Source organism: Scyliorhinus torazame, chromosome 4 (genome assembly GCF_047496885.1).
Source record: "Scyliorhinus torazame isolate Kashiwa2021f chromosome 4, sScyTor2.1, whole genome shotgun sequence".
Lineage (NCBI taxonomy): Eukaryota > Metazoa > Chordata > Chondrichthyes > Carcharhiniformes > Scyliorhinidae > Scyliorhinus > Scyliorhinus torazame.
The window spans coordinates 270,308,826-270,332,477 of record NC_092710.1 but is presented as its reverse complement, the minus strand read 5'-3'; the positions used below and the strand labels follow the sequence as shown (position 1 = coordinate 270,332,477).

Genomic DNA, 23,652 nt, shown 5'->3' with positions numbered 1-23,652 from the left:
GGGGGCTTGGCCTTGCCAAACTATCAATAGTGCTATTGTGTGGCTAATGCTAAAAAGATGCTGGAGTGGTGTGGGGACTCTGGAGAACTGTGAGTCCGGATGGAAGCGGAGTCTGTGAGGGTGGCAAGCTTGGGGGCGTTGGTAACGGCTCAACTCCTGGTAGTGCCGAAGAAACACTCGACTAACCCATTGGTAGTGGCCACGTTAATAATTTGGAGACAGCTCCTTCAACATTTCAATTAGAAGGCTGTGTCAAGACTAGCGTCCCTCTGTGCAAACCAATTATTTGCATCTGCTCGGCTGGATGTGAGGTTTAGGGAGTAGAAGGAGAAGGGGTTGGAGAAGGTGGGAGATTTATATTTAGAAAGTCCGTTCGCTAGCCTGAAGGAGCTGAAAGAAATATGGGCTTACAGACACTGATGGGTTCAGGTATCTCCAGGTGCATAATTGGGTCAAAAGACATTTTCCAGCCTTCCTTGTAAAGCAGCCTTCTACCTTGCTCAAGCGGATTTTATTCTGCTCCTGGTCGGAGGTGGCCAGTACGTCGGGCAGATAATGGGGGACGAGATGGGCTTGGTTGAGGGAGTGAAGGCAAAGAGGGCAGAAGAGCTGGGGCCAAATTTGGAGGGGGGAGGTTTGGATCGAGGCACTGAGGAGGGTGAACGTGACCTCGTCCTGTGCGAGGCTAAGTCTCATTCTGCTAGAAGTAGTGTTTCAAGCGCACCTCACGAAGGTTGGAATGAGCGGGTGTTTCGATGGGGTGGAGGATTGATGCGATCGTTGTTCGAAGGGGCCGACACACCACGCGCACATTGGTGGTCGTGCTCCAAGTTGGTGGGATTAGGAGCAGGTCCCACTGTCACATTGACTGGGGTTAGGAGTCAGCTTCCTCACTGCTCTCTTGGTTGGATAACCAGGGAAGGTGAAGCTTTGAAATTTTCATACAAACTTAAAATCCTGTTTCATCATTTAACAAAGTAACAATGGAATAATTTATTTTGGGGCAAACTCATTCAACGATTGAGTAAATTAATGCAATATTGCCCGGAATTCTCCAGTTACTGCGATTCATTTTTCCCGCCGGCACCGTTCCTCCGTTCCATCAGTGGGGTGGTTGCAACAGGAAATCCCATTGACAGGCGGCAGGAAGAAGAATCCCACTGCTAGCGAACGGCACACGGCTGGGGAATCCCGTCCATTGTGTTTAAATAAAACTTGTTTTCTTTTTTGTTTTAATAGTGAATCGCAAACCAGAAATAGTCTGGTATCCATTGTAACTGATCTCCGATCTGCCAGGTTAGATGTTGCCTCCACCATTATAAGCAGTTTGCTGAAAATCCAGGTAAATACTGTCCGGTGTAATAATTTTGTGTGTTTATCAGTAGTTGTCTGAATTCCAGTTCCACTGAGTTCAGTTGTTTATTTTTTTTGGTTTTAGAGAGGTGGAAAAAGAAATCATGAGCATCCCCTTACAATTTGTAGAGGGAGCCTCAATCACCACCCCATCCTAATGAGAATGGAGCCAGTCAAGCTAGTTCCAATTGTTTACTGATAACTAGTTGCACTGAGCAGATTCACATTGTTTACTACCTGGTAGATTCTCGAAGGAGCGGGAGTACTTATGGTGATGTATTAACAGTTCACTCGGGGTTTCCGGTTGCTGTGGCAACATGCACCTTTCTACGTATGGTGTAGTCTGGGGCTACTTGGACGATGATGGTTGAGGCTCCAGCTTTCTTTTCATTCCGCTTTTACTTACCACTATTGTTTTTCTTGTTATAAATTTAGAGTACCCAATTATTTTTTTTTTACAATTAAGGGGCAATTTAGCGTGGCCAATCCACCTAACCTGCACACCTTTGGTTGTGGGAGTGAAACCCACGCAGACATGGGGAGAATGTGCAAACTCCACACGGACAGTGACCGAAGGCCGGCATTCGAACCCGGGTCCTCAGCGCCGCAGTCCCAGTGCCACATGCCGCCCCTTACTGCCCACCGTTGTTGAGTGTTGCAAAGATTTGCAGACAGCTTTTAGACCACATTATGACCACTCCTTTCTTGACCATCAAATCCCGGGTTGGGACTTGACCCTCGAGCTCCCAGCTCAGAGGTAGGGGCATTACTCCTTGTGCCACAATACCTCAATGGAGAATACTCGTGAGATTTACAAAGTATGATGTGGAAAAAATTGAATTTGTGGTTTGCATCCTAATTTCTCTTTTTTTTGTTTCCACCTAGCACCAGTTTGGAAGAATAGTCAACACTTTTTATGCTCTACAGCCACAGACAAAAGGAATCAGAAAATGCATTTTGAAGTCTTTGGGCCTAAGCCATAGTAAGCTGGTTTCTGAGCCGCCATTCAAGGTATAGAAGTAAAACCTTTATTTTACTGATATTTTGAAGAATGCAATTTCTTAAAATGCAATCAACTTCTATTTTCTCTTTAACTATTATCTGCCAAATCAATTTTTCAGTGGGTAAATTGGATTTGGATTCTGAAGTATACCTGTGCATAACCATAACTTTGTGTGGATACTGATTGACTGGATTATTCTGGGCATTTCTCCTGCTTTTGCTTTCTGGAGAATAACAGAAAGAAAGCTTATTTTCCCAATTACAGACGGCCTCCTCCAGTTCCATCCTTACCTCTGACATCAAATGTGTTGAACCTGTATCCTGTTTCATCCCTGATATCAAGGGGATCCACCTGACAGCAAGTTCTCCATCGTTATCATCTGGCATCGCACCTATTCTTCCCTCACTTTCTTCACCAGTTCTCCCAGGTCCCATCCGACTCACATCTTCCATAACCACATTATCTCTCCAGGTTCCTCGTCTGTGCTCCCAGGACTTTCAGTCATCCTTTTCTGAAGTCTCTACTTTTTCAAAACTGACAAATCATTTTCCCCTGAGTTAGAATGGCCTACCTTCAAAGGCTGCACCTACCATCAAGTCATCACTGTCTCTCCAACTGACCCCTGTTGCATAAATAGGAAGAATGTTGCAAAGTACATCTCTCCCAGCACTTCCTCCTCCCAGTCTTACATTCTGATATTGTATCTTCCCACAAAACCAAGGTTACCCTTGGTCAATTTCCCTCCATGGCCTTCTTGCCACCTTTGTCACAGTCGATTGCTTCCCCCAGTGATCCATCAGTATGGCACTAATCTCGATTTCTATCTCTCTCCATGCAGCTACTATGTTCTTACCCTTCCTCCTGCCCCATTCCTGCACAATTACTTTTTTTTGTGGGCGGCAAGGTGGCACAGTGGTTAGCACTGCTGCCTCACAGCACCAGGGATCCGGGTTCAATTCCGACCTTGGGTAACTGTCTGTGGGGAGTTTGCATGTTCTCCCCGTGCCTGCGTAGGTTTCCTTGGGTGCTCCGGTTTTCTCCCACAGTCCAAAGATGTGCAGGTTAGGTGGATTGGCCATGCTAAATTGCCCCTTCAGTGTGTCCAAAGGTGAGGTGGAGTTCTAGTACTACAGTACTGTTTCGGAGGTTCGGTGCAGACTCGATGGGCTAAATGGCCTCCTTGTGCACTGATTTTGTCAGGCCAACCGGGGTCTAACCCTCTTGACCAAAGAACCGGTGGAGAGCCCCTGTCAGTCTGGGGGGGGGGATGGACTAATGGAATCAAGTGCCCTTCAGGTATTTACTTGGGGCAGAAGTCCCACCCACCAAGAGCTGGTCATTACAGCCACAGGGGCAGTGATTGCTGCAACACTGAACCCACCCGAGGCTCAGGATCATGGGGACCTCAGACCACAGGTGAGTGAAGGCAGGGTGAGGATGGGTTGTGGTCAGGTAGTTGAAGGCAAGGGTACCTCATCTGTCCAATGCTGGGTTCATCCCTCTCAATAGGTTTTGATCGGCGGCCTGGGTGTCACTGATGAGACCAGTGTTTGCTGCTTACCTTATCCCTGATTTCCCTTTGACCCAAAAGGTTTGCTGGGCCATTTCAGAGGGCAGTTCAGGGTCAATCACGTTGCTGCGGACCTGGAGTCATGTGCAGCCCAGACCAGGTATGGCCGGCAGAGTTCCTTCCCTAAAGGACATTAGTGAACCAGATGGGTTTTTACAGCAACCAACAATGGTTCATGGTCATCATTACTGATGCCAGCTTTATATTCCAGGTTTATTAGCTGCATTTAAATTCCACCAGCTGCCATGGTTGGATTTGAACCCATTTCCCCACAGCATTAGCCTGGGTCTCTGGGTTACTAATCCAGTGACATTTTTAAAAATTCATTCATGGGATATGGGTATCGCTGGCTAGGCCAGCATTGTATCCCATCCCTAATTGCCCTTGAACTGGGTGGATTGCTCGACCGTTTTCAGAGGACATTTAAAAGTCACCCACGTTGCTGTGGATCTAGAGTCACATGCAGGCCAGACCAGGTAAGGTTGGCAGATTTCCTTCCCTAAAGGACATTAGTGAACCAGATGGGTCTTTACAACAATCGACCATGGTTTCATGGTCATCATTATATTTTTAATTCCAGGCTTTTATTAAATTCAAATTGCACCGTCTACTGTGGTGGGATTCCAATCTGGGTCCCCAGAGTGTTACCTTGGATCACTGGATCACTAGTCCAGTGACAATACCACTGAGCCACCATCTCCCTGAAGAAGATAAATTATGATGGCCTCACAGTGAGCCTCATTGAATTCCGACAAAGCCAGCAATCCCATGTCAGTCCCTTCTGCCCTCTGACTCACTAGAGGTTTTCCAGCCACCGGATATTGACACGGGGATGGGGGGGGAGAGAGAGACCGGGGGTTGGGGGGGGGGGGGGGGGGGGAGCGTGGAGATGCTGGGGAGGGGAGAGAGAGAGAAATGGGGAGGAGTGGGGGGGGGGTTCTCCCACAATTAAGTGGCTTTAGCCACCATGATTCCAGCCCAAAGGTTATTGCCATACATAGTCCCAGAGATATCCAATTCCTGGATGGTGGAAATGCACCAATTTCCTTCAGCTCATCACTGGCAAAACACCGGTAATTCTCACCAGCTTCCATACGCCTCTCTTGTTCTAGCTCTCTCACTCTTCTGTTGCCCTCTGCTCACTCAGTCCATGTCATTGCACATTCTCCGCTCCAACTACATCACAGTAACACGGCTGAGATTGGGATTGGTTGGGTTGGAGGCGGCCAATTCCATGTTCATAAGTAAATTTTTTAACCAAATTTAAATTTAGGTGCAAAACTAGTTTTAAGTCCTCCAAATATTAAGATCAATAATATTGCGAATTTTGATCATGGCTGGAAATGTTCTGCAGATCAAGTGAATTTTTGCTTTCCATGTAAAATTGAAAATGCAATCAATTCCTTTTTCTTACTATTGAAGTTCAACTTTTGTCAAATGAAGTATCTGATGGAATGAACACTTTTTTTTTCCCCTCTCCAATGTTAGTGCGTGCTTCTTAATGAAGTTTTTGAGTTGTACAACTACATTGATCGAAGTCAGTTGACCTCTGACCTCGGTGGATATTTGATTTATCAACATGAAGCATGGGTCCACTTCAGGAAGGTAGGATTCCCATTTGAGAGCTTTTATCCCAGCTAACTGGTTCATTCTTCAATGTGATAATCTGTGCAGTTTCATTCTTGAGAGATACCTTTTGAAAGATAAATTGATGAGTTTAACGAAGAAGCGTGGGAGAAGGATAAATACCAGCATGTAACTGTTGGGGTGAATGGCCTATTTCTGTGATGTAAATACTGTCATGTGTCTCAGTTAAATGCCTCACATTATGTATTGGGAATGTCCATATTTATCATTTTAATAAAATACTTCTTTCATCGGATTGAAGTTAGCGATCATTACGGGTGAATACCCAATGAGCTAGCTTGTTATGGTAACTGTTAGTTGTGGAATTTCTATTCCACAAGCATTGGCAATATTTTTATTCCCATAGACTTTGTAATGTTCAAATGGTTCCACATGTACACTGCTGATACCTTTCTCTATCTCATCACTTCGATGTTTGACTTCTCCATTGTCCCTGACTGTCCAACATCCAGTACTGGTTGAGAAAAACGTCCTCTAAATAAATATTGGGAAGAAAAAGTCATGCTCTTCGCTCACCGCCACTATCTCCGCCCTCCCAGACACCAACTCCGTCCTTCTCCCAGGTATATGTATGAGAGCAAATCAGGCCATTTGCAACCTTTGTGTCATATTTGAACTTCCCACCACATATCACCAAGTCTGTCTGCCTCCACTTCTGTAATATTTCTCTTCTCTGTCCTGCCTCAGCTCACCTGAAACCCTCTTCCACCCTACCTAATGGTACCAAGCAGAAGTGGAAGTGAGGCTGGACCACATGATGCACTTTCTTTCTCGTGATGAAACGTTCAGTCCCTCTAAGGCATATTACAACAAGGCCTGCCTCCTCTCCCCGCCCTGTAGTAAAAACCATGGTATGAGCCATGGGTCAGTAGTCCTTCTAACAAAAAAGAAGGGCATCAAGAAGATGGATCTTAGGCGGCAAATGCAGTTGCTGTGTAGATCTAATCGATAGGGTGGCATAGTGGTTAGCTCTGCTGCCTCACGACGCCAAGGACCCGGGTTCGATCCTGGCCCGGGGTCACTGTCCGTGTGGAGTTTGCACATTATCCCCGTGTCTGCGTGGGTCTCACCCCCACAACCCCCTCCCCCACAAAATGATGTGCAGGATAGGTGGATTGGCCATGCTAAATTGCCCCTTAATTGGAAAAAAATGATGTAATTGATGATACAGACTTGAGGGGCTGAATGGCCAACTCCCGCCCAATTAAAATCAGCGTGGAATTTCTTTTGTGAGTTGCCAGTGGATGAGAATTCCAGTATGAAGTTGGAAATTTGCCGCTTCTGAGTCAATTTTTAAAAATAAATTTTGTGTACCCAATTAATTTTTACCAATTAAGGGGCAATTTAGCATGGCCAACCAACCTACCCTGCACATCTTTGGGTTGTGGGGGCGAAGCCCACGCAAACACGGGCTTCTGAGTCTGTTTCAGGAAAAAACATTTGGAAAAAGAGAAGTTTTTGTTTTTGAAAAGCTGAAGCAAACTGCTTCATAATAATACGGAAAGAATTCCCACCTTAATTTCCTTTACTTCACTTTCTGCAATGGCAATGAGCTCAAATCTCTAATGGCTTGTTGCTTCGATCACTACTTCATCCCATATTTGCTGAAAGCATTGCGTGTGTTTGTGTGGGAGGGAGAGGAAATAGAGTTGCAGCAGGACATTGAGTGGTGATTAGGGCACAATTTGTTTCTGTGTAGCAAGAAGCGTTGTACAAAGTTGATGTTGTTAGAACCCAGTGTGCTGTGGCGATGTTTGTATCAAGGTCATGTGCCACCCTGTTATTTACAACAAAGCAGAATTGGAACGACTAAATTCCCTGTAAGAATGCTGATTCCTGTATATGGACATTTGGCTTCAATTATTATTATTTTATTTTATTCAAGGCATTTTCATATCAAACAAAAGCAGAAGAACAACCACACAATATTGTAAACCACCAACACCCACTTACCCCCGCTCCCCTAATACCACCCCTTTCTCATATCCCCCCCGCCCCCGGTGACCCTTCAAACCTCCTTAAAGAAATCAATGAACTGCTTCCACCTTCGAGTGAACACATCCGCTGACCCTCTCAAGACTAACTTGACCGTTTCCAGCCTCAGGAATTCCGCCAGGTTGCTCACCCACATCCCCTCTTTTGGCGACTCCGAGTCCATCCACCAAGCAGAATCTGTCTCCGGGCGATCAGGGAGGCAAAGGCCAAACCATTGGCCTCCCTCGCCTCCCCGGTCTTCCGACAGCCCGAATATTGCTATCTCTGGACACGGGACCAGCTCTGGCCCCAGCACCTCGGACATTACGTCCGCGAACCTCTTCCAGAAACCCTTCAACCTTGAACACGCCAAGAACATGTGGACGTGATTGGCGGGCCTCTCGGCACACTGCCCACACCTATCCTCTACCCCCTAAAAGAATCTCCCCATCCTTGCTGCCATCATATGCGCTCTATGTATTACTTTAAACTGGATGAAGCTTAGCCTCACACATGACGAGGACCCATTAACCCTCTGCAGGGTCTCTGCCCTCTCCTCGGCCCCCACATCCCCTCCCAGCTCCTCCTCACACTTTCACTTTCTCTGCCCCACCAGGGATCCCTCCCACTCCATCAACTCCTTATAGACATCGGACACCTTTCCCTCCCCATCACGTCCCTTGACAGCACCTTGTCTTGTAATGCCAGGAAAGGATGGCACCTCTCTCCTCACAAAGTCTCGGACCTGCAGGAACCTAAAACCATTCCCTCTGGGCAGCCCATACTCTTCCTCCAGGTCCTCTAACTTTGCAGATTTGCCCCGGGTGAACAGGTTGCTAAATCACTCAATCCCTGCCTGAACCAGATGGATTTTTACGACGATCAGCAATGGTTTCATGGTCATCATTATACTTTTTCATTCCAGCTTTTTAAAATTGAATTCTGATTTACCATCTGCCATGCTGGGATTCCAACCTGGGACCACCGAGCATGACCCTGGGTCTCTGGATTACTAGTCCAGTGACGATACCACTAGGCCACTGCCTCCCCAACCTCGTCTGGTCTCCTTTAAGTGCATCTTGTGCAAAAAGGCCAAGACCGCCTTCAGACTCCTCAGGTGCACAAACACACGCGATCGTTTGACTGGCCCATTCAACCCTCTCACGTTTCTCATGACCAACCTAATCAGGGGGCTCCCCGCGCCCCCTCCCCTGCCAATTAGCCATATATTCCTGTTTGAGCCAGCCCCCGGCCTGCTTCACGCGACCGTCCAGGCCCATCCTCGGTTGTCCACCATCATCGATCCTTTTCCAACTGCGCCACACCAACCACAACCTTGTCAGCAACCACCCCCCCCCCCCACCCTCAAACAAAGAACTAGCTCCATTCTCTCCTTTTTCCCCCCCCCCGCGGCCGACCCGCACCTGCCACCCCCCACTTCAGTAGCTAGCCCACCCAGCTAGCATGGTGTACGCCGCACAAGGCCTCCAACCTCCCTACCACCCCCAACCATACATCCCTAAAGAGTAATGTAGCCATCTGGGATGGCCACGTCCCGATTACAAAATGGACACTTGCAAAGAATGCAGGGAAAATTGGACAATACCAAAAAAGCAAGCGGGTGCAAGGTCTGTCTGTTGATTAGAGCCTTGACTCTCAGACAGGATCGGTACTGCTAAGCCATCTACATACTAATGAGCCATCCCCGGGAACAAAAGGCAATATTTAGGTAAACAATGCTAAGCCAGACATCCTGGCGCCAGAGGAGACTAAAACAAAGCAAACCAACGGCCACCTAGGATACGCCCAGCAACCAGGGAACCCACCCCTCTATTGGAGGAAAATCGATAAGGACAATTGGGAAACGGCCCAATTAATTGGGGCCAAGTTCAAGGCCCGCCCAAAAGCGCGCGAAGCCCTTTTGGGTATAAAAATGATTCCCTAAGAGAGAATCGCTTGGCGAGGAGAGACCTGCCTAGCAGCTACACCAGACCAAGTAAGTTCCAAGTCAACGCACGCTACGAGATAGACGCTCCTCGTTGCTATCCTGTAAACCGCTCAACCCAGCAGCCTCAGAACCGAGCAACGGCCATTGTTCCTCTGACTGAGTGGGCACCCAAAGCTAAGTATAGCCTTTTAGTAATAGTGATAGTTTAGGTTAGTTTTATGCATGAGTAGATTTGACTGTGTGTAAATAAATGAGCATTGCTTTTGAACTTACTAACTGGTGTATCGAGTCTTTGATCAGGATTCGGTTTTGAACCTTGTGGCGGTGTCGAAAGATACCTGGCGACTCTTGAGCAAACGTGATTAAATAGAGCCAAATTAAGAGACAACAGCAAATTAACAACATTCACTGGCAACATCTGACGGGACTCGACTTAGAAGTGGCCTAACCACTCCGAGAGAACCCAAATTTGAATTGAGAATCCAATTGGAAACAGAAAAGCCACAAGCGTAAGAACAGTACTGATCAAGCCTCCGAGATTCGGAACTGTGTTAATGTATGCGTACTAACAGGGATATAAGGTTAACCTGAGAGATTTTGCTGCGTAAAACTGTCGGGAGTTTTGTAGGCCGGAAATTAGCATAAGCCGTACCCGTGTTTACATCACCACTTTATCACCCCCTGTTCCAAATTCAATAGAGAACCTAGATAGAGAAAATGGCAATGAAGGCAATGGAAGCCTTATGAACCCCCAGGAATTCGAGGTCGCAGCGACAAGTAGATTAGGACAGTGTCCGTTTGGGAAGATGAGATCAGGAAATATATCAAAGGGAAAGGATGGCCCCTTTGGAGTGAATTCTGCACCAATGGTGAAACAGGTCCCGGGAGTATAGGACATACTTGGTGGGAGAACCTGTCAGAGATACACAAGAAGAGCTTGGGGAAAGCTCGCAAGCCGATGGCAATCGTGTCCTGTTTGGCACAATTGCGAGGCACAGAGGAGGTTGTTGGGACGCTCCGTAGAGAGATAGAGGAGAGAGACAAGTAGTGAGGTAGACGTGAGCCAAGTAGAGAAGGAGAATAGAGATTTAAAAGAGCAAGGGACAGAGAGGTGGATGATGCCAAGAGGGCACACCAGTCTTGTCTCGCGCATTTGAATAGTTTCCAAGCGCAATATAAGGCCTACCTGGACATGCAACGTGTGGTCTTGGTAAGACAAGAGACCGAGCAACAAGTTGAGAAATTGCAGAAACAGTGCAATGATTTGAAAGCAGCCCTAGAGCACTCCATACTTCCACGACGGAACGAAGGCAGAGCTCAGTAGACCACGCAAAGTTCCGGAAGCAAATTGCAGAATTGCAATCTCTGCTTTCCATTCAAAATGGGTTTAAAAGCATATTTGGATTCAAGTTAGAGCAGGAAAACAGTCCCGACTGGCAGGAATTGAATGAGACTGCCCATAGATATGTACATGGGACATGTACGCAGGAAAAAACCCAGAAAAGGAAAGCGCCGCAACCCCCAACCGAACAGGCAGAACACACTCCCATGAACCCTGTAACCACACACCGCAGGGCCGCAGCAGATGGAGATGCAGATTTCCTTTACACAACCCCGTTAACCGTGACCCAATTACGGGACGCGTGTTGAAAAAATACACCGTTCCTCGGTTTTGGACATTAGTAATGGCTTTTGGTCCATTCCATTGGCTAAAGTGTGCCAGTACAAATTCGCCTTTACATTCCAAAGGCAACAGTACACGTGGACGTGCCTTCCACAACTCTCCCTCCATTTTCCACCGACAGCTGGGAAATGGACTAGCAAAATTCTCCCATCCCGATTGTCTGGTCGAGTATGTAGACGACTTGTTACTACAGACAGACACAAAGGGAGAGCACATTTCACTTCTCGCCGAACTCCTAGGACTCGTAAAAGAAATTGGTTGTAAAGTCAACCCCAAGAAGGCCCAGATTTTGAAAGAGAAAATAATTTACTTGGGAACAGTGATCACACAAGGTAAACGCGAGTTTGAGCAAAAGAGAATTGACTCGATTGTCAAATTGCCCCTTCCCCACAATGTCTCAGCCCTCCGGTCATTTTTAGGACTGGTTGGCTACTGCCAAAACCATATTGACGGTTTCGCCACTAAAGCAGCGCCCCTTTCCAAACTTCTCCACAAGCAGGCACCTTGTGAATGGCTTCCACAACATACGGATGCCGTGGATGCTTTAAAAAGAGTACTCCGTACAGCCCCCACACTACAGGTCCCAGATCCACTTTCCCCACACGCAATCGAAGTTGCAAGCACTGACCGAACCCTTTCGGCCGTGCTCCTCCAGGAACGCCATGACCAATACACTCCGTAGCATACGCCTCACGCGTGTTAGACCCCGAAGAGCAAGGATTTTCTGCCTGTGAAAGGCACCTGCTCGCAGTTTTTTGGGCAGTATAATACTTCGCCTACATAACAGGACTCAACCCCATCACTATCCTCACAGAACACACCCCGACACAGCTATTGTTAGAAAGCCGACTTAAGGATGGCACAGTCAGCCAAATCCGCGCAGCCCGTTGGACCCTTCTTTTACAGAGAGGGGTCATCACAGTAAAAAGAACCAAGACCCGCAGCTTCCTTGCCGATAATTTGCAATATGCAGGAACCCCTCATGAGTGTGAGATCATCACCACAAAACAGAACACAGGCCCATTTATTCCCAAAACACCTCCCAGGAAAACGGGTAGTACACCCCAGAGACCCCAGCCCACAGACACGTGCGCACCCCTGAAGATTTATGTGGATGGCTCCTCCACAGTGTTAAGTGGAAAGAGAATTACCGGTTGCGGTATATACGTAGAGGACGTGCAGGGACACGCCCTAGATGAGCTTGCATTAAAGTTGCCAGGACACTTCGGCTCGCAGGCAGCAGAGCTGGCAGCAGAGCTGGCAGCAATCGCTTATATTGTAGACCACCCCGACTCGTTCCCGACCCCAGCAGACATCTATTCGGACAGCTTTTTGTATGTAATAGTTTAACGGAATTCCTACCCCTGTGGGAAACAAGAGGATTTGAAACATGAGGATTTGTTTGCGCGGACGGTAAACCCCTACCCTCAGCCCTATTACTCCGCCATATCTTCGATACAGCGAAGGATAGAAAATATGGAATAATTAAGGTTCGCAGTCATCACCGCTCCCCCCCCCCCCCCGTAACGTTAAAGCAGACGCCCCAGCAAAGGCAGGCTCCAGGCATGGTTACTTTTGGAAACCCCCCCCCCCGAAAGCACCCCAGTACACGCAGTTCAGGTTTCACAGATCAATATTCAGGATCTGGCAAAGGCACAGAAAAAGGACGAGAAACTCAGGGAAATTGTAAAGGATACCTTCCTGGCCCCGTATGATAAATACAAGAATGCAATAACCACACATGACGGTGTGATTTTAAAGGATGGCATTTATATAGTTCCCAGCCAGGACAGGAACCAGATCATTTGTCAGTTCCATGACAATCATGGACACCAAGGTATTGAACCCGCCCTAGCCCACCTCAGACCGCTCTGCTGGTGGCCTGAGTTAAAAGCCGATGTTACCCACGACATAGAGAATTGCTTCTCTATGTAGAACAATCCGGACAGATATGCGAAAAAGGCTCAACTTAGTCATACCCGCCCCGTTAATGGACCCTGGATAAATCTCCAGATAGACTATATAGGAACCCTACCCCCTTGCAGAAATGGTTACAAGTATTTGTTGGTGGTCATCGACACCTTCACAAAATGGGTGGAAGCATTTCCATCGTGAACTAATACGGCCAAAACAACAGCTAAAATACTTACACAGCACATCTTTACAAGATGGGGCCTCCCCCACAGTATAGAGTCCGATCAAGGCTCCCATTTCACAGGACGTGTAATGAAAAACGTTCTCACGATTTTCGGCATTCAACAAAAGTTTCATATCGCGTACCACCCCCAGTCGAGAGGTATTATAGAGAGGATGAATAGGACATTAAAAGCCACCCTCAGGAAAATGGTACAACAGAACAACAGCACCTGGGATTCAGTTCTCCCATTTGCTTTAATGTTTATAAGAAACACGGTATCCACGTCCACAGGATACACACCCACACCCTCATGACCGGACGCCCCATGAAAGGGACAGAGTATTTATTAGGACTGGATTTGGCCAGCCCCACAGTTACAGCCCTCACACATGAAAATGCGGTTATACAATTGATACGGAACATAAAAGCGGCCCAACTCGCAGCAGCTGTGAGACTTGGGACCACAAGAAACAGAGCAAGGCTTGTTTAGACAAAACAGTACACTCCACTGAGTTTGCAGTAGGGCAGCAAGTGATGCTTTCCCTTTACAACCCCAGTTCATTCCTTTCCCCTAAATTCTCCGTACCATACTCCATTTCGAACAAAGTCAGCCCCCCGGTATACAAAATCACATATCCCAATGGTAAGTCTGCGTGGTTTCACATAAACCAACTCAAGGCTTATTGCTCGCAGAATAACCACACACACCACATCCTGCTCGCAGCAGCAGACGAGCACGCCCCGCCCACAGATTACATTTTCCTACCCTCCCCCAACCAGTCCAACCCGCCCTCAGACACGACTTGAACTCCACCCCCAGAGGCACGACTCCACCTCTTCCTTCAACCAACAGCGACAGTGATAGCGACGGCAATGACGACAGCTACAGCACATCACGTTACGACTATACCCCTGTACCAGGCCCAACTCCCAGCGAATCCGAGCATGATTCCACTGACCCCTTCGAGATTACATATATCAAAGCCCCAGACCCACCACCCGACGATTACGGATTGAAGCATCGTAGCTCCAACCTCGACACACGATTCTGGCACCGAGACAATTCGTTCAGGCTCATCCGGAATGATGAGATGGACCCCAATTCGCCCCAAGCAGCTTTAGCACAGTTACTACAGTCAAGAGTTTGGCAGCCGGGAGAAGATGATAACTTAGAGTCTGACTCCCACCAAACAAATCCCTTTGCGACCCTGTTCGCTATTGAGCAGTGAGGTGTCCAGATGATGGAGAAAAAAGGAACCGATGGAGAGATACGGTGTCCTTTCTGATGGAACCTGCACCATTTTCGTTATATGTTTGTTCGTTAGTGTTAACGTTAAGTGTTGTTCGTAAACCCAAAAGTTTTCATGGCCCCACATCACCACTCCTTTGATGCCCAACGCCTGTTAACGGAACAAGTTTGTCCCCAGACAATAGTTCAGAGGAACTAGTTTGTCGACAGAACACGACTCATAGCTACTCTCCTGATTCGAGAGGAAGCCCCCACGACGACCACATTCTTACCCGTTCTTGCCATTTGCTCAGGCAGTGGACAAAAGGCATTGATCCCCGCCCTGCCTGAGGACCCCCCCTCTGGTCAGTTACGCTCGGATAGAGCACATACGGCATTGATCACCATCCTACCCGGGGACTCCACCCATTTCTTACCCGCCGCGGCCCATACGCACCCCATTTTGGCTCATTATGTTCGAAATTCTTTTGTTTGGTTTTGGCAACGCTCAGGTTGCTTCCCCATACTATTTACATCCTCAAACACTGGGATGGTAAATCACACAGGCTGCGAGACGGCTCGCAGTACGGCAGTGTTTTTCTTAGATGCCTAGTCCAAATATTCAGGTTTTTTAAAAAAAAGAGGGAGTTACAGATGGTGACCAATCATAATGGGTAATTGGCAACAAAGGACAGACAGACAGGCATACGAGATCTTAAGCAAGATAATAACAGAAATTATGCTTGTGTTCACAGAACTCCGGAAACCCAGGAACCCCAGAGGAAGACAAAGAAGAAGACCGACAAAGATGAAGACAGCCTTCGTGTTCACATGGATCTTAGCGGGATCACTTCAGTTGCGCGCGGATGCTACCCCCACGACCCCTACCACACAGGCCGTAAATGATTCCCACCCCTGCAATACACAGAACCCCGAGATAACTAGCCCAGCGAGAGCTAACAATACCCCGACCTGGTGTAATACGTTTATCACCTGGTACTCACTATCATATGTAGTAGAAGCCCTCTTAGTACTGGCGATAATTTGCAATGTCGTGCTGACACTTAGAGTCAGGAAGTGGCGAAAGAGAGCCTACCGCTATCGCAACCCGGTATACACGTTTAGGTCCCCTATTTTCGGATTTCACCAAACCCCCAAACCCCTTGACGTGAATTAAAGTGCATCCGTTTTTCTTTATGTATTCTGTTAAATAAAGAAATGGAAACCTCTGTGCCTGACTGCCAGGCCAGAGAAATTTGTGTGCTGCTATTTTGTACAGTTTAAGATGATGTAGATACACACTACAGTTCTGCACTGTAGCTTCTATGATTCTATGAAAGAGACCAGTACTCCAAATGTGGTCTAACCAATGCCCTGTATAACTGAAGCAGAATGACCCCACTTTTGTGATGAATTTCCCCTCACACTAAACAATAACATTCTATCAACTTTCCAAATTACTTGCTGCACCTGCATACTAACCTTGAGCAATTCATGCACTGGAACACCCGGAACCCTCTGCATCTCAGTGCTCTGCAATCTCTCATCATTTACATAATATGTTTTTGTTTTTAGCTTTCCACGTTATACTCTGCGATACACAAGAAGGAATTATCGGATTGGGGTGGCCATTATCCTGCAGAATAGCGTTAATGAGTCCTATTTCGGAGCTCAGTGAAGAAATGGTTAAGGCCCTGTTTACGCGATTGCTGACCAGGCTAATCGTGAAGTGTTTGGGATTATAGGAATCCCAACGCATGTGTTGACTAGTGAAAGGGGGCTTGCAGTAGACAACAGAGAACTCTTTAGCCGAATTGTCATCTAGCACGTCGAGGAAAGGGAGCTCGTTAGACTATTCAATTTCAAAGGTGAATTTAAGTGCAGAATGGAGCCCATTAAGGTGTGTGAGGAAATTCTCACATCCAGTTGGAGTTTCAAATAGAGCAAACTTATCATCAACATACTGGAAATATGCAAGGGGTAGGAGGTTCGTGGTAATCTTCTCGACACGTTCCTCATGCAAACCGACGGAACTGTTAGTGGGAGCTGGGCCTAGATTTTTTCTCATGGTTCAATACGTTCATGTATGTACAGGCTGCCCAAGACACACAACAGTAATGTCCCTTTATTTATGACTGGTTCTACACAATTGGCCAAATGGTTGAGCAAATTGCTACAACCATTTCTGAGTGAGTTTCCCACATGCGTGACCTGCAGATCGATAGCAATGCAATTTCTATTCGACACTGCAAGTAATGTGGCACTCGAGAAAGGCCATAGCCATTTGTGCCACATCGCTAATTCTCATGGTGATGTAGATACGGTGCCATTTTCTGAATCTATATTAATTGAACTTATGAACATGAGTAGTTACTCATGCAGTTGAGTTTAGCTTTGATGCCACTATGTAGCCCAAATAGATGGTGCTGCCATGGGATCCCCTCTGCTGCCAGCTCCCGCTAACATTTCTGTCTGCTTTCAGCAACGCTCAGGATGTATTTGGCATATTGGCGTGTGCTCATGTCGTTATTGACTCATAGCATGGGGAGTACAACTCCCAGTCTGAGAAGTGCCTGATGCTGCTTGATGTTGTATTTAACCCAAAAAGATTGCATCACTTGGTGTATTGCTAACGGCACATTTTAATTTTTCAAACAATTAATGTTCTAATCTCTTACCGGGAGCAGAGTTCCATCATGGTGAAGGAAAATAAAAATGTAAATAAAAGAAACTTCCCTATTATATAAGATAAAAGCAAATTACTGCAGATGCTGGAATCTGAAACAAAAACATAAAATACTGGACAATCTCCGCAGGCCAGACGGCAGCTGTGGAGAGAGAAGGGAGCTAACGTTTCCAGTCTGGATGACCTTGTCACAGCTCGAGAGAACTAGAAATAGGATCAGATTTATACTGTAGTGGGGGGTGTATATGGAGCGGGGCTCCATATGGTGTATATGGTAGGGGAAAAGCGGTCACCCAGTCTGCGTTTCGTGTCTCCCTCTTGTTCAGCACAGTTCAGTATTAGTAGGATCAGAGTTCCACAATGCTAACAGAAGAAAGACAGACTTGCATTTAAGTCACACCTTTCTCGCCCACAGGCAGTCCCAAAATGCTTTACAGCTGATGAAATAAGCGTAGTCCCTGTTTTAATGTAAGAAATGGGGAGGCAATTTTCACACAGCAAGATCCCATAAACATCAATGTGATAATGACCAGATAATCTTTTTTAATGTTGGGGGCTAAATAATTGGGTGTATTTACTTGAAAGGTGTATCAGCCAACTTGCTGCATAGGCAGCTGAACCTGCCAATGGTACTGCCACCATTTCACTCACCAGATCTGTGTATGTGCACCTTGCTGTCAGCTGCCCCGAGTCTCTGGAACCTACGGCCTGAACCATATCTTCCTCCATGCCATTTTTCTGCCCGGTGTTGCCTGGCACTCGCAGCTGGAACTCTACATGAACTGGGGTACTGTGACGTATTCAGTGTATGATACTTCCGGCCGGGTGTCAAGGCAGGGGAAATTTATTAGGACGGTACCAATGATAAAAGACTTTAGTCACATGGGAAGACTATAGAAACTGGGATTGTTCTTTCAACAAATGAGACAGTGCTCTGTGTTCCTGCAAGTGTGCATTACGTTACTGTTTTGTGATATTTAGGGGCAGCACAGTGGCTCGCACTGTGGCTTCACAGGTTCGATTCCCCGCTGGGTCACTGTCAGTCTGGAGTCTGCATGTTTTCCCCATGTCTGGGTTTCCTCTGGGTGCTCCGGTTTCCTCCCACAGTCCAAAGACGTGCAGGTTAAGTGGTTTGGCCATGCTAAATTGCCCTTGGTGTCCAAAAAGGTTAGGAGGGGTTATTGGGTTCCGGGGATAGGGTGGACGAAAGGGCTTAAATGGGTCGGTGCAGACTCGATGGGCCGAATGGCCTCTTTCAGCACTGTATGTTCTATATTTGCCAGACTCTACTTTCTAATGTTCTCCTGGGCAGCCTCCCATCTTTTACTCTTATAGCTCATCTAATACACTCTCCTTCCTAGCTGCAAATCCTATCGAATCCTCCATCCACGCTGTGCTCGCTGATCTACATTGGTTCCCAGTCCAGAAATATCTCAATTTTAATGTTTTCCTCCTTAAGTTAAAACTGATTTCCTCCACCAACCCTCACCCCTTCCTATCTGGGGTTAGTGCCGTGTGTTCCGTGGATTCGGGATTCTGAGTGACCCTGTCAAGATGAGTGAGCCCTATCTGTCGTATGAAAGTAGTAATGCTAGCATTGAGGTTGGGGGCCTGCCTGACAATGACTGGATCATTTTACACACTGCAGGAACTCTACAGGAGGCAGGATCCAATTATCCTTTGTAGACAAACTGTTGTTGGGTGCGTCCTGTTCTGCAAGGGGATCAATCAGAAATCTAATCCAACCCACATGTGTGGCTAATAAGCGTTGCCATGGATATTGGGAAATTGGAAGAACTCACTTAGCGTTCTGTCAGATCTACTTGTGCAGATGTGGCCTGAAGTTAGCATCTTTTGTGCTTCAGTCCTGGATTGGAACACACAATGAAATGAGTGAAATGAAAATCGCTTATTGTCACAAGTAGGCTTCAAATGAAGTTACTGTGAAAAGCCCCTAGTCGCCAAATTCCGGTGCCTGTTCGGGGAGGCTGGTACGGGAATTGAACCGTGCTGCTGGCCTGCCTTGGTCTGCTTTTAAAGCCAGCGATTTAACCAACCTTCTGATCTGGAGATGAGAGTGCTACCCGCTGATAGATTGGCACTTCTAAATCCCTGTTCCGGAGGTGATTCTTGTCACAAAGTCAATGAGAGCTCCTGTATTGAATGAACTGGGAAGACGTGATGCCCTCTAAATCGTCATGCATCTGCCATTTTATGTAGAACATGGAGCAATGAAAGAAAGAAAGCAGAAGACTGTATTTTCAGAAATTCAGCGCCGAAAGAGTTAAATCACCTTTTGTTTGAATGGGAAGGCGTAATCTGAATTATACAGAGCATGTTAAATGATGCATGTGATTCAGATCAATTAGCTTAAGTGTTGTATGTTGTGTGATCAATGAAATATGAAGTTAATGTGCACAGGAAATAACATTGGTGCTGTTAAATTAGGATTGGAATTGATTGATTGGCAGCAGTTAGCTTTCCCTTTTTTTTGTTATCCACTGAAGGTGGAATGTAACCTGTTTTGATGCCGAGAGCCTGTACTCAATGTTGCCTAGGAGAAGCTCATGCAAGCATGACCTAATTAACAGTTAGAAGTAAATTCCATTCATTAGAGTAGATTATGCTGGTACAATGGGACCAGACAAATTCCATATTTTCATCATTCCTTAATTCTAACATGCAAAAATGTGCGTGCATATAATGAAATCAAAAAAGCGAGAGGAAATTTTGTTTTCAGAATGCCTTTTTTTTTTGTCTGTCATTACTTAATACCATTTGGACAAAGCTGGCAACCGCTTCCATGAATAGTATAGTAATTTGCGTCACTTTATTCTTTCATAAATTAGAACATGGTGAAATTAATGCTGTCGCGGTGATTTACTATCAGTTTACAAGAATGTGAATCCAAATGGAAATGATTTGTTTGGACTAAACCTGGGAACAATACAAGACCACTATAGATACAAACAGCATAACAAAGATAAAATGCTCTCGTACTAAAATGGCCCACAAGCATGATATACTGGAAAGTTTAAAAAAAGAGATTTGACTCTGCACATTTGTTTGATAATAAAACTAGCAGTATTTTGCATGAAGTCAAAGATTGTAATACATCAGCTAATGAACACCACATTGGCTTTTATAAAGACATTTCTGCATTGTTACAATTTGTAAACCATGTATTTGAATTTTCTTTGTCACCTTCGTTTTTCCTCCACACCAATTTTCTTCCTTTTGTCCTCTACGGAATTCACTGAATTCAGTTCCAGCGTCACCCTTTGTTCCACTTTTCCTTCAGGTGCCACGTTTTGCAACGTCAGTGACCACAGAGCTCTGATTTTCACAGTCTTTGATAATGACCAATATCGTTTTTTAAAAACTTATTTTATTACAAACATGTATCAAAACCGGCGTACAGCAAATAAACACCCCGGAAACATACTTCCCAACAAACAACTATACAGTCTGTACAGATTTTCCCCCATTTTCACCCTCCCCGCCCCCCCACGACAAACAGCTCCTCAAACACGGTCTCAAACATCTCCCACCTTTTCTCAAACCCCCCTGAAGAGCCCCTTAACTCATACTTTATCTTTTCTAATCGCAGGAACGTACAGGTCACCCAACCAAGTCGTTATCCCCAGTGGCGAAGCTGACCGCCTCTCCAGCAAAATGCACAATCGTGCAATCAGAGAGGCGAAGGCCAAGAGATTGGCCTTCCTCCTCTCCATGAGCTCTGGCTTCTCTGAAACCCCAAATATTGCCACCAAAGGGTCCGGGTCCACCTCCTCCTCCACTATCCTGGCTAAGGCCACGAACATTCCTGCCCAGAATCTTCCCAACTTTTCGCAATCCCAAAATATGTGCGTGTGATTCGCTGGCCCCCGTCCACACCTCCCGCACTCATCTGCTACCCCCTGAAAGAACCCACTCATTCTCGCCCAAGTCATATGCACCCTGTGCACCACCTTAAACTGTATCAGGCTCATTCTTGCACAAAAGGAGGTCCCGTTTACCCTTCGCAGTGCCTCACTCCATACTCCCCAATTGATCTCCATTCCCAACTCCGCTTCCCATTCCTCCTTGATCTTCACGACCTGCTCACCTCTCTGCTCCCCCAGCAGCTTGTGTGGATATATAGCCCCAATTCTTCCCACCCCTTCCACACCCGGAAGCAGCAGTCACTCCAGCAGAGTGTATCCCGGCAACCTAGGGAACCCCTTCCAGACATTTTGCGCAAAGTCCCTAACCTGCAGATATCTGAACTCACTCCCCCTCGGCAGCTCTAGCCTCTACCGTAACTCCTCCAGACTGGTGAACCCTTCCTCCAAATAAAGATCCCTCACCTTGACCAGCCCCATTTCCCTCCACCTCCTGTATTCACTCCATCCCCGGCTCAATCCCTTCCACCTACCGGGCTCTCTGAATATCTACTCAGAATGCTCTCTCTCTCTCTCTATATCTTCATCCTTTAGTTTTACCAGTCAGAAACAGAGATTCTACTTTCTCTCTCCTACTTCCTTGTTCGTTGTTTGTTGTCTAACTAATTCTCATCACACAGCTCAGAAACCACATCTCTGTTACCGATAATTTATCTTCCATTGTCTGGCTTATATTCCAACGTTCACATCCATATCATGATGTTGACCAGATGTAGCATTTTAGTACTCTCATTCAGCTCTCCATGGCGATGTTCTTATTTCTAAAGCAGTCTTCAGTCTTTCCCTTCTATGTCCAAGGTATTACCTTACTTAAATACCTACTCTTTGGTGATGTAGTGGGAACATCACTGGACTAATAATCTAGAGTCCCAGGCTAAAATCCCACCACAACATTCAATTAATAGTCTGGAATTGAAAGCTAGTCTCAAGTAATGGTAACCATGAAACTATGGCTAAAAGCCTATTCATTTGGCCTGGCCTACATGCGACTCCAGGCCCACATTCTTAACTGCCCCCTGAAATGACCAGGTAAGTCACTCAGTTCAAGGGCAATTAGGGATAGGCAAATAACACTGGTCTTGTCAGTGATGCTCGCATCCCCTGAAAGAATAAATTTTAAAGTTTTAAATTGAGGGGAGATAGATATAAGACAGATGTCAGAGTTAGGTTCTTTACTCAGAGAGTAGTAAGGGCGTGGAATGCCCTGCCTGCAACAGTAGTGGACTCGCCAACACTAAGGACATTCAAATGGTCATTAGATAGACATATGGACAATAAGGGAATAGTGTAGATGGGCTTTAGAGTGGTTTCACAGCTCGGCGCAACATCGAGGGCCGAAGGGCCTGTACTGCGCTGTAATGTTCTATGTTCTATGCTTGAACCCACATGGCTTTACATGCCTCATCATTCACACAGGTACACAAGTAGCAGTCGTGATTGAGAAGGGGAACTTTGGCCCATTTTTATTTTCTTTCCTAACCCAGGGTGTGAGGCCAACTGTAACATCTGTTTCCTAGTGGCAGCTGTGACTCATTTGTTAGCATTCTCACCTCAGAGTCACAGGATTCTAGGTTCTGCACCGTTGGGGGTTCTGGCCAGGATTTCCATTCTCCGCAGCCCACTACCTGCCTCGCGCTGGTAGGAACATGTAAATCAATGTTAAGGATGCATATGCATGCAATTAATGAGCTTGAAGACTGAATCTCTCTTTCCTCTCTCTCCACCCCCCCACCCCCCGAATGCATCTCAAATACTCTGCTTTGATGCTAACCACAATGTTAGAAACACTCTTGCTATGACTGACAGCTCCTCACCACATCAAAAGGAGCTAAGTGCTTTCTGTAGAATGAAAAGAGGAACTCCTCTTAGCTCCTTTTGATGTGGTAGAGGGGAAGGATGCCCCTCCTTGGTCAGTGGGGGGGGGAGCAGGATTAGCATTGTGGGGGGCCTGCCGTCGGATCTCTGGATTGGACTGCCCATCCAAAATGGCGGCCCGATACTAGATTCCAATGGAAGTTGGCGAGCTTTCCACCATGCATATATTTGCATGGTTAAGGAGTGTGACTTGCACCTGGGCCCCTCCCCTAGCACCAGCAGAGGCCAGTCCCAATTCTCCGCTGGCGAGAGCACTTAGGTTCAGAACGGAGAATCCCAGCCGCTGTCTTTTGGATGAAATGTTAAACCAAGGCCCCATCTGCCTGTTTGGATGAAAAGAGCAGACAAGTTATCCCTGGTGCCTGGCCAATATTTATCTCCCAATCAATATAACAGAGCCAGGCTGTTTGATCATTATTACGTTGTTGTTTGTTGGACCTTGCAATGCGTAAGTTGGCTTCCATGTTTCATACATTGCTACAGCGACTTTACTTCAATAGTACCTAAGTGGCTTTCAAACACTTGAAAGATCAGGTAGTCATGAAAGGTGCTGTACAATGTGAGTCTATCTTTCTTTCTTTGCGCCTCAGGTGAGATTAGCTA

At 46.5% G+C, this 23,652-nt stretch overlaps 1 protein-coding gene across 2 annotated transcripts in view; it reads left to right on the top strand.

Moving 5' to 3' along the window:
• Positions 1-23,652, top strand: part of LOC140410941 (uncharacterized) — a 165,748-nt gene that overhangs the window by 20,333 nt on the left and 121,763 nt on the right. For both annotated transcript variants that reach the window (XM_072499796.1, XM_072499795.1), the window contains exons 4-6: positions 1,240-1,342; positions 2,239-2,364; positions 5,415-5,531. In XM_072499796.1, coding sequence (XP_072355897.1) covers positions 1,240-1,342; positions 2,239-2,364; positions 5,415-5,531 — 346 coding nt within the window. The remainder of the gene's footprint in view (positions 1-1,239; positions 1,343-2,238; positions 2,365-5,414; positions 5,532-23,652) is intronic.